Genomic DNA, 12526 nt, shown 5'->3' on the forward strand with positions numbered 1-12526 from the left:
TCCTGGTTTAAGCATTAACCAAAAAAGGAAAAAGAATATGCATAGTGTAAAATCCTTAATTTATTAAAAGCTTCTAGTTAAAATACACAATTGTTCACACAACCTAAATGGTGCAGAGCCTTACACCTGGGATTAAACACTCATAAACCAATGGCTCCACTACTACTGCAGGTCGGCAGCGCAGGCCTATAGATATATATCACCCTCCGGACCTTGGCAATGGGATGATGTCACTTCCTGGCGGCCCACCATCAAGTGGCTTTTCCTCATGCTGCTCCTTCAGAGGGTGTAAACCCTGGACATCATCCTGTTGCCATGGTCCAAAGGGTGAGATATACCTACAGGCTTGTGCTGCAGACCAGCAGTGGCAGAGCTGTTGGTTTATGAGTTTGAGTGAGCAATTGGGTATTTTAACTAGTAGCCTTTGATCAATAAGGATTTTACACTATGAAAGTTCTTCTTCCGTTTTTGGTTAATGCTTAAGCCGGTAGAATTACCGTAGTTCAGTTGGAGGAGAAGGAGTGACTTCTGCACCTAAAGGGGAAAAGTGCTGCATAACCTATAATGTTTTTGAGGGTCATGGTGGGTGAGTTGCTTGAGTAAACGGTGGCCGCACGTGGGATTTTTATCATTTCACGTAAGAATTGATTGATTCCTTGAAATTTATTGAAGAGCACGGAGCACTGCATGGACAATTTTAACGGACACTTGATTTGCTTTATTACATGTGTTTGAGTATGTATACTGCACGTGTGATTGTACACTGTTATTCTTTGATTGTGCACCTTGCGCAGCTATATTGGTACATATATAATAACACACCTAATAGTGTGGGAATAGCCACAGCTGGATATATGGAATAGGGTGATTTACACAAAATTGCATTTATTTCATTTTTTAAGCTATAAATTTGTGGTCTGTGGTGTGGGTTGCTTGATTTGATAGCCAGTCTTTAACGTGTGTGACAAAGCACTATGCTAATTAATATATATGGGACACCCTGGGATCACCTCCAGTCCAGAACTGTTGCAAGGCTGTTACTGTAACAGAAAACTGCACCACTCACAGTTGCACGGTCTGTCCTCGATGCAGTTTAGATTTGTTAATGGTACACCATATACCTACCCATTTGTACAGTAGTTCATAGGCAGTGTTGCACAGCTGACTAATCTCATCTTCAGCTTCCCGATTCCCACAGAAGACATAGTAAATGGTGGGAAGATGCAAGAAGATTAACTGGTTAGATTACAATTAACTGAAGGTTAAACTTGGGACTAATGCTCTGGCTCCTGCCCTCTTGCATACTACACTTAAGTGACTGTCAGCAGGCTAACAGATTAAGGAACAGGGCAGAAACACAGACATAAAAATTTATGAAATATATTATGTACATTTGAATTAATGTAACAAGTAATTTAACTAACCAAGTACCAGTCTGTAATACCCCTTTAAAACCAGGCATTTTTCAGTTTCCAGTGCTGTGATCCATTGGCTCACAATTATTTCTTCATGCAACACTGTACACAGATTAATTTAATATCATTTGTTGATACAGATATAAATTTCCTTGGGTGGCATTTAGCAACCACTGGGTTGTTTATTTTGTACTATAAATGAAGAAAAAAACAGATCCTTGATGGTGTTTTATCCTGTACTGTTTATAAACCATACTGTAAAATGAACCATTCATCTCTGTACTGTTTTTAAACCCATGGCAGTACAAAGGAAATTAAAGCTTTTCTGGAGAGGTAGACCCTGATTGCGATTTATGATTTTCGCTCACAATTGGTTGGTTAATAACTTTTATGGCACACCATCTATCTTAGTACTGCCTTATTAAATAGACTTACATCACAAATGAGAGATTGAAAGTCTGAAGATATATCACTTAATTTATTTATGGCTCTCTGCTCACTTTAAGACTTAATAAGAGAAAATATACACATATTAGACTTAGGAAGTAATCAGAATTTCATTTGTAGGGGTTGGGTTGTTTTTTTCAAGAATGTTAGTCATGTTTCATCTGCACACTTATGCTGGGCAAATCTGTTTGGGTTGAGGACTTGTTTGGCTAACAGCCAAACAGCCGAAGTTTGTGGTGAAATGTTGTCACCACAAATCCAAAATTCATCCCTACTGCACACATATGACACAGTCCTTTTACCCTCAAAACATGTCTTAATTGTTGTGCCACAAGTGAAAAGTTCTTCACATACACTTTTTGGCAAACAGAATATAGACACTGAGCTAACACTTTGTCTAAAACCTTATGTCCTAAAAAAACAACCACTTGCCACTCATGACTGTGTAACATAAAGAGGGCAATGGTTAAGGGTAAGTATTGTACAATATAGCATATAGAGTGCAGGGACCAGAATTATATAAAATGTAACACAGTTTACAGAGTGCAAATATTGGCCATTACATAAGTTACCAGAGGGAGTAAGACAGTTTCATGATTGGTGTAAATTAGAAGAATTCTGCCCAATTACATTGGTGGTCAGTAACAGGAGGGATGTCCCCTTACAGAAGTCAAAGTTAGGTCAATGCTTCTAATCTGCACACATGTTCCAAGTAAGTGTCCCAGATAATACCAAAACCATTGGATCAACATAACAGCCACATAGCTAAGTTTTTAAAATACAGAGGTCTGCAGTTTTGACCTTTATTCTTCCAGTGTACAGGTTTCCTTTGATGTATAAATCCTATGTTAATCCTTGGGGATTATAACTTTAGATATCATTAGCTGTAAAAAAACAAAAAGCTATTTCTTATTTTCCAATTCTACTACTGGTTTTGGCTTCACCACCTTTTGTTATAGGGTTAGGCACAGTTTAATTCCTTAACACCAGCCCTAGGCATATTCAGTATGTGGAAATACAGCAGTGAGCTTTAATGCTGAGCTGGCACATAAATACATACATCAGGCATTCCTAGTTTGTGCAGGCAGCATGTTGACATGTTGCCCCACGCCCAGTAGCCATGCCGTTACAGACAGCTCCTGCTCACTATGTTCAAGAGCCAGTGGGGTGGGCTCCATGTCATAATCAGGCAATCACAGTGATCACATGACTGGGAAGCACAGTCATTGCAGGAAGAGGTTAACATTGGACACCATAGAAAAACCTTTACTCTCATTTTGGTAAAGTGCTCTTTCCTCCTTTGTCCTTCACCCAGTCTCTGAGCCAAAATATTTACTTGAAAATTCTATATATTGCATTTTATCATACTTTTATTAAAGTAGTTGTAAAGTCAGTGCAATCCCAGCTTACTAGAAATCAAAAATGATCCTTCTAAATATTGTAGTGTGATTTGATGCCATCATGGCACTGCAACCCATCTGTACTATGCAGGAATGAAACAAGCCATGGACAGAGACTTTCTTCCAACAATGAAACAAAAAAGGAACTGATATGCTTGTGTTGTTTACTTATAGCTTTGCATCCTCTCCTGAAAGCTGAGAGAAGGAGGAGAGGAGGAGCTGTAGTGGTGGAATGGACTAAATGGTGCAAGAGCTCTATCAAACTGTGCCAGTTCAGGCAGACAGAGGTTCAATCATCTAGGGCTGAACAGAACGGCACTTCCAGCTCCCAACTATGCAGAGAGCACCTGTTTTTATTGTTGCTAGACAGCATTGTCAGTACACCAACAGAAATAGGTCAGCAAGGCATATAAATTCACAATCAATGGAAAATATTATCATTTTTAACCCAGATATAGACAGAAAAATCACATATTTTCAACGAACAATGATTAAGGACAGCTTTCATGTGACAAGGTTATGTTTTTGTCTGAAGAATCACTTTAATCCAGTCTATGTTACCTTTTTCCAAAAAATAAATAAGCCTGATTTTCAAACCTTTTATCATAAGAGAGACCATCCATGGCTTTTATTAATTACCCATGTCTATGTGAACCTGTTTCATATACCCTTTGTCCTTCTTACAGTATAGCATCCGATATGTTAATGATATTACAGGTGCAATGCTATACTGTATGCATTTCACCGTTTATAAATATTTTTTATATTCATATGTTTTTATATATATTTTTTATAAACACGCAATTATTGTATTTTCTTTTATAGCCAATGCTTTTTATACGTTTATTTCCTTTTATAGTTAATGCTTTCTATAAGTGCTGTTACTCCGTTTACTTCTAACCGGTACTGTAAATTCCTTTTTGAAATCTGATTTTCCTTAACTGCATTCATTGTCATGTATAGTGGTTAAAATCAGTATTGTAGCCTTGCTGCATAACCTTACCATTTATTAACATTACATTTAATCATCCGTTTAACTGATTCTGCTTCCCTTTTGTCAAGTTTCTTCTGTAATGTGTCTCTGTCTTGCTGAGTTTTAATAATTCAACATCATTTTAAATCAGCAGCAAAAAAACTCAAAACTAATTTCTCCTTCGTTCACCAGGACATTAATAAAAAATTAGAAAGAACTGAGCCTAGTACAGATCCTTCTGGTCTTTTAACCAGTTGTTTACCCCTGTATAAATCTTTCCCCTAGTCCTTGCATCCTCAGCTTCTGTACCAAACTATTATAAGAAAGAGTACTAATGCATCTGAGTATTCCATTTATATAACCCTTATGACATTCTCAACATCTTAATATAATTATCAGAATCATGTTAATTAATATCGATATGGATTTTTTTTTCAGTTTGTATAGGAATTGGCAAGGATTAAAATCTCTGTCAGGTTTTACTATTACCTGTTAGCCAGTTAGAAAACTCCACCATCACTACATGTACCGGTGACCACTTACACTGTGACAGAAATTGAAAAGAAATGCAGAAGTTTTCCTCAGAACAAGAGTCGAGGGAAAATTTTCTTATGGGGACACTTGTTACAGTGACAACTGCCAGTTATGGGATCTCCTGATTGTTTTAACACAAAACAAAGAGAAAATGGTTTTAAATGAAAGTGGAACTAAACCCATCACTCTAACAGTTTAAAAAAAAAAACAGTTACATTCCCAGCAATGTAGCTGCTACATTGGTAGTGCTCTTAACAAAACCATCAAATGGCTGGTGTCATAACTGATCACATGTGCAGCATCATGGCAGTTGAAGATCAAAAAGAGGCCAAGATAGCAGCTTCTTTGGCTGAAAATGATAGGAGGGTTTAGTTCCATTTTAAGTTCTACTTTGGTAATGCAAATATAATAGTATGTCTCCAAACTTTCCCAGTAAGTCTATTTTTTGGACATGTCTGGTTTCTCATTGCATGCTAGTAAAGGCGTGTTCATATCCCCAAACAGAAATGGAGACTGTAGTTATAGTATATAGAGGCTTATTAAATTGTTACCTCTAATCTTGTTTTTCCATGGAATTAAAGTTTATGTATTGCAAACTTTTTTTTGGTCTTGGTTTTGGAGTGTGGAAGGATTAGAACCCCTTTCAAGGTAGATTCACCCTCTCTGATTGTACTGGTGAACATTGTCACCCTCAGTAGAAAATGAAGGGAAATCCAAAATTTCATAAATGTCACCAGAACAAGAGATACAGGCTCATTCACAGCAGGTGTGCTGAGCTGCTTTGGTTTGCATTGATCAACTCAGTCTCAACATAAGCGCCACTGAGAAAAAAACTATTGTCTTCTGTGTGCCCTGTTCCCACCATACAAGTGTGTTGTGATCATTAAATAAAAGTGCAGCATGTCTGTATTTTTATGCAATACAAGGCACAGAAATGTATTACAACATATAGCAGTACATCCAAAAAAAGTTGAACAGGTACTTGTTCCTGGTACAACTATGTATGTTTTTCATCTTTGGTACAGGAAGTGCAGGCAAATTTCTACAATAGGACAGATGAAGCAAAATATAAACTAACAAGAGTTTTAGCTTTTCCCAACTAAAAAGCTTGACTATACATATACTTTAAATTCCAGGTGGATGTTAGCCTTTTATATGAGCCAGTGGGTAATGATGTATTTGTATTTATGTGGTATACAGTACATGCCAGTGTTATAGATATATTATGTTTAGCATGTAATTTTCATCAATGTTGTTCTGATTAATAATATATGATTGTTAACTTGGTATACTTATATATTTTTATATACTGTGTGTTTTACCATCATGCCAATCCAACTCTTACTTTTAACCTGAAATAAGGCGGGAAGCGATGGATCTTGCTGTTCTTTTTTGTGTGTATATTAATAAGCAATGAGTCTTACTTTTGGTCTGTTAAATATACAATTGAAAGCATTTTGTTATATCTGTTTGACAAGTGCAAAAAATATCCTGCCAGAAATTCAGTGTTTTCCTGTGAATTCTGCAGGTTTTTAGCAACGAATGTTATCAGCCCTGCCTAGTTCACTAATGTGTGCTACAGAACACCTCCCTAAGCTAAATCAGTGAGAAGAGGGGGAGTTCTTATGCACACCTCCTTTCTTAGGGTGACAATTCTGCTCTTTTATGGATACAGTACAGTGAATGAGAGTTATCCCCATTTGAAAGGAAGGACGTTACTGGCAGAAACATTAGGTTAAAATAGAGGACCCCCCCCCAAAAAAAGGAAAAGTAATGCAACCATCTCCTCTAAGAAGTCATACGCTGCAATATATTACATTCATTTCTTAGATTCTTTTAACCTTGCTGATTACAGAAATCTAAAAAACATAAAACACTTATGTGAATTGTCAGATGCATACCAATCAATAATAATTGTTAATACTTGTATAGCTTAATTCTGAAACTTCTTATTTAAGAGATGATGAAAACTAATATTATGTTGTTTATTTTGTTAGCTGACATCAAACCATCCTAAACCTTGTCGTCCATGTGACTGTAACCCAGTTGGATCTTTACATGGTGTTTGTGCCAAAGATATGAAGGAAGCTATAGAAGGTAATTTTTTAAAGTGCCTATTCATACAAACATGCGTGCTTAACAGTGTAATCAAATTGGTTATACTGTATGTGCTCAATTGTTGACTTTTAATTTATTTTACTATTTAAACAATATTGAACTGTAGTACTTTTGAATACTGCATAGTATTGAACGTGTACAGTCAAGTACAGTAATTAGCACTGGTGTTTATACCATATTCTGTTACCCCCATGATCGCCAATAATATATTTTCCAATCATAGCAGACAGAAGGAGAGGCTGCAGAAGACTTTTAGCTGATTGACCAGCCATACGTAGATATCATTGGCATGGTCTCAGCCAAGTCAGATTTTGAAGCCAGTAGATTGGTTCATACACCTCTATCACTGAGTTGTTCTGTAATCATAACTATCCCACTGTTTGAGAAAAATTATGACATGGTAGTAGCAAACTAGCAATGCTTGTATAAAAAGCTTACTTTAACCCTAAATCTAAAAAGATAATTTTATTTGATACTTGTAGCTATATTAGTAAACTGTCAATCATGATCCATTAAAAATATTGAAAGCTGTTTTAATTTTCTGATCCATAACTAGAAATGTCTGATTTTTAAAAAATTTATATAGCGTTTAATATGCTTTTTGTTTATTTTTTTTTACAATACACATATGATATATGAAATTCACATATTATATTATTTACTTATTTTAACATACAATGAAAAAAATAAGTATTTGATCCACTGCTGAGTTTGAATGTTTGCCCACTCACAAAGAAATGATCAGTCTAAAAATCGAATGGTAGGTGTATTGTAACACTGAGAGACAGAATAGCAACAACAAATTCAAAAGAAATGCATGTCTAACAAATTATGCACTGATTTGCATGTTCATGAGAAAAATAAATATTTGATCCCCTATCATTCAGCAGGATTTCTGGCTACCAGGTGTCTTTCATACAGGTAAGCTGAGATTAGAAGCAGTCTCTTAAAGGGAGTGCTGCTAATCTCATTTTGTTACCTGTATAAAAGACACCTGTCCACAGGAGCAATCAAACAATCAGATTCCAAACTCTCCACCATGGCAAAGACCAAAGAGCTGTCCAAGGATGTCAGGGACAAGACTGTAGACCTACACAAGGCTGGACTGGGCTACAAAACTATCGCCAAGCAGCTTAGTGAGAAGGTGACAACAGTTGGTGCAATCATTTGCAAATGGTAGAAACACAAATCAACTGTCAGTCTCCCTAGGTCCTATGCACCATGCAAGATCTCACCTCGTGGAGTGTCAATGATCATGACAAACAGTGAGGAATCATCCCAGAACTACACATGAAGATCTTGTCAATGATCTCCAGGCAGCTGGAACCACGGTCACCAAGAAAACAATTGGTAACACACTACGCCGACAAGGATTGAAATCCTGCAGTGCCTGCAAGGTCCCTCTGCTCAAGAAAGCACATGTCCAGGCCTGTCTGAAGTTTGCCACTGAACATCTGAATGATGCAGAGGAGGACTGGTTGAAAGTGTTGTGGTCAGATGAGACCAAAATCGAGCTTTTTGGCATCAACTCAACTCGCCGTGTTTAGAGGAGGAGGAATGCTGCCTATGACCCCAAGAACACCATCCCAACTGTCAAACATGGTGGTGGAAACATTCTGCTTTGGAGGTGTTTTTCTGCTAAGGAGACAGGACAACTGCACTGCATCAAAGGGATGTTGGACGGGGCAATGTACTGTCAAATCTTGGGTGAGAATCTTCTTCCCTCAGCCAGGGCATTGAAAATGGGTCGTGGATGGGTGTTCCAGCATGAAAATGACCCAAAACACACGGCCAAGGCAACAAAGTCATGTTTTGTGAAGGGGATCAAATACTTATTTCCCTCATGAACATGCAAATCAGTACATAATTTGTTAGACATGCATTTCTTTTGATTTTTTTTGTTTCTATTCTGTCTCTCAGTGTTACAATACACCTACCATTCAAAATCAGCAGGGGATCAAATACTTATTTCCTTCACTGTACATGTTTAGCAGTTAGGATCACACTGAGGTTATGTTTGCATGGGTGGTCAGGGGTGCATAGTTTGAGGCATTCAGAGGTGGCTAAATGCTGCGTGTGGCTAAAACTCTGCAGAAATGCTGAGCCTGGAAGCTCACTGCCTGTGTCCAGGGTAGGTTGTAAACAGCAGCTTTCCTGGCTAAGGATTTGTACAGAGTACACAGTGTATGCAGAAAGTGTTTAGTACTGTGTTTAAAAAGCCCTCAGAGGCCTTTTGGTAATAATTTGTAACAAAGGTTCAAATTCAGTACAAAAGTTAAAAGTGCATGCACTAGACACGCATGGTAAAAGGATGCAAATTGAAACTAAAGAAGTGCTTTCCACAATATTAAACTCTTACTGCCAGCCATACACTTACATGCTGCCTCTCAGTGGGTGGGCTTTAACGCCAAATGGCCACATATATACAGTTTAACGTAAACACTTTACTGTGCTTATAGCACGCTCCCTGCATGCTCCCAGCACAGTAATGAACATGTACCAGAAAGCTCCTGATGCATACTTGCGATTGGGAGCTTTCTAATCATATGATTTCTTTACAGCCAATCACCAGGGTCACGTGATCGAAATGCAAGCCTCCACCTCCCGGCATTTATATCCTTTTAACTGGCTGGGAAGCGGTTAACTCATATTATGTATAATAATAATAACAACAGTTCACAGATTGTTTTGCAACAAAGCTACATACTGTATAGTAACCTTCCTTTAGACTTTACACCTCTTTGTTTTTACATTTTCCAACAAACAGCACTTTTTGACATGCATTTTAAAGCTTTTGCTTTTCACAGATTTCAATAGAAATACATGTGTATCAAAAATGCAAAGGTGTGTGGACATTGTCTCAAGCAACCAACTGCATTATTTTTATGGTTATCTCTAGTACTGGTTATAGATGGAAATTGTTGCATCAAATAATAAAAAAAATTGGTACGTTTATCAATGAAAGGGCATGGTGAACAAAAAAAAAGAAATAAGTTACCATTCAGTGGTAAGAGGGTCTTTTCAGGCAGCTAGAAAATACAAAAATCCTTTAAATAACATGCATAGTGGATGCCTTAGTTAGTACATGGTTTTACACTACATTTCTGGGACAGCATAAGTAGCACCACATTCTATTAGCACATAAACTAGATGCACTTTCTTTTTTTTTTTTAAGCATGTATATCTTTTTTTAGTTATTGCAAGAAAGTACAGGAACAACTTTGCAATGTTCATTGATTTATACAATTTAAGAAATAATCTGTAGGCGGTATTGATACAACCTTTGTGGCATACATAATAATATGATTTCCTCGCCAATATATTTTCTATATGTTCTTGATTAACAAAGTTCTTTACTTTTCCATCTCCTTGCATGTACAAATAGCTCAACATTATAACCTACCTAAATTTGGCTTCACAGCCATAGTTGTAAGGTAGTGTTATAGAACAAGTACAGTTGTGCTCAAAAGTTTGCATACCCTGGCAGAAATTGTGAAATTTTAGCATTGATATTGAAAATATGACTGATAATGCCAGAAAAAATGCTCTGTTATTGAAGGATGATGATCATATGAAGCCATTTATTATCAAATAGTTGTTTGGCTCCTTCTTAAATCATAATGATAACAGAAATCACCCAAATAGCCCTAATCAAAACTTTACATACCCTGGAATGTTTGGCCTTGGTACAGACACACAAGGTGACACACACGGGTTAAAATGCCAATTAGAGGTTAATGTCCACATCTGTGTCTTTTTAAATTGCAATTAGTGTCAGTGTATAAATAGTCAATGAGTTAGCTCTTACGTGGAAGCCCTGACTAGGCTAGATACTGAGCCATGGGGATCAGAAAAGAACTGTCAAAAGTCCTGCACAACAAGGTAATGGAACTTTATAAAGATGGAAAAGGACATATAAAGATGTCCAAAGCCTTGAATATGCCAATCAGTTCTGTTAAATCACCTATTAAGAAGTGGAAAGTTCAGGAATCTCTTTTTTGATCTGGGTGATTTCTATTATCATTATGATTTAAAAAGGAGCCAAACAACTATTTGATAATAAATTGCTTCAAATGATCATCATCCTTCAATAAAAGAGCTTTTTTTGGCATGATCAGTCATATTTTCAATATCAATGCCAAAATTTCACTATTTCTGCCAGGGTATGTAAACTTTTGAGCACAACAATAACTAGTAATATTTAACACTGAACAAAGTAGCCAACACCTTGCTAATCTAGTCCCCTATGGAACAGCATTCATCATGTTGTGGGCTTACTCTGTCTCTGCCCCTGCACTAATTAAAGAACGTCTAATCTGCCCACCGTACCCTGTAACTTTGTATTGTATTCCAGAAAGTATATTGCAAATCTGATATTATTTCTATTAGCTGGGCTCTGGTAAGCTTGGAACTGAGATATGCAGACCAAGAAGCAATTTTTGGTATGAAGGGCATTATTCCATTATTTGTATTAGTTTTGTCTGTTAGCCTTAAATTATGTAATATGTTCTGAAGATCATCCAGTATAGAGGGGTAGGCAGTAGCCATTGTGTTAGTATTATATTTCATTGTTTCATTTTCTCAGGTTTTTATCTATTGTGTGAATTTCCTAGCAGCCAGCAAGAATAGTATTTCCTGTTCTGTTAAAGGGAACATGTTCCCACTAAACAATAGGGGTAGTTAAGTGCTACCTATTCATAAATACACAAATATATAAGTAGTGTCATATTGTTCAATTACACTATTCAAAGTCCATAAATGTGCAAAACTGTGCAGGCTCTTAAATCATGTCTGTACTGTATTCTTCTTAACCACTTGCCCTCCAGAGGATTCACCCCCCTTCCTGACCAGGCCAATTTTTGGCAATAAGGAGTTGCATTACTTTAACTGTCAACTGAGCGGTTATGCAACACTGCAACCAGATGAAATTTATGGCCTTTTTTTTTTTACCACAAATAGAGCTTTCTTTTGGTGGTATTTGATCACCTGTGCATTTTTTTTTATTTTTTGCGCTATAAACAAAAACGACAATTTTGAAAAAAAAAACTATATTTTTTACTTTTACTATTAAATATGTCCAGTAAAAAAATTTAAACAATAGAGTTTCATCATAAATTTAGGCCAAAATGTATTCTGCCACATGTCTTTGCTAAAACAAATCCCAATACGTGTAAATTATTAGGTTTACATGAACATTATAGTGTTTACAAATGGCAGTATATATACAGGAATTTTTTTTGTTTATCTTTACTAGGATCAGTAACTTATAGTGAGACTGCAGCAGGCATTCTGACACTGGGGGGAAATGACTTGGTGTCACTGACATCCCCAGTGACACCAATACAGTGATCAGTGATAATAAAAAGCACTGACACTGCACTAATGGCACTGGGCAGGAAGGGGTTAAAATCTGCGGAAATCAAAGGGTTAACTGTGTGCTGTGTGCTGTTTTACTATGGGGGCTGTGTGTGTGTTTCACTGTACGCACACTGCTTTGTATGGCTCTGCTATGCAGGAGCTGACAGGGGAGATATCTGTATTGTTTACATACAGGTCTCTCCCCTGTCGGAAATCGTCAGAGATTGCCGGGTGACAGTGGGGAATCACCAGCAGGGACCCGGTGATTGATAGCCGAGACA

At 37.0% G+C, this 12526-nt stretch overlaps 1 protein-coding gene across 6 annotated transcripts in view; it reads left to right on the forward strand.

Moving 5' to 3' along the window:
• Positions 1 to 12526, forward strand: part of LAMA2 (laminin subunit alpha 2) — a 1220316-nt gene that overhangs the window by 448752 nt on the left and 759038 nt on the right. For all 6 annotated transcript variants that reach the window (XM_089676131.1, XM_089676133.1, XM_089676134.1 and 3 more), the window contains exon 9: positions 6767 to 6866. In XM_089676131.1, the coding sequence (XP_089532257.1) occupies positions 6767 to 6866 (100 nt within the window). The remainder of the gene's footprint in view (positions 1 to 6766; positions 6867 to 12526) is intronic.

This window comes from Staurois parvus, unplaced genomic scaffold, assembly GCF_062004578.1.
Source record: "Staurois parvus isolate SC_StPar_1 unplaced genomic scaffold, SC_StPar_1.0 ptg000165l, whole genome shotgun sequence".
NCBI lineage: Eukaryota > Metazoa > Chordata > Amphibia > Anura > Ranidae > Staurois > Staurois parvus.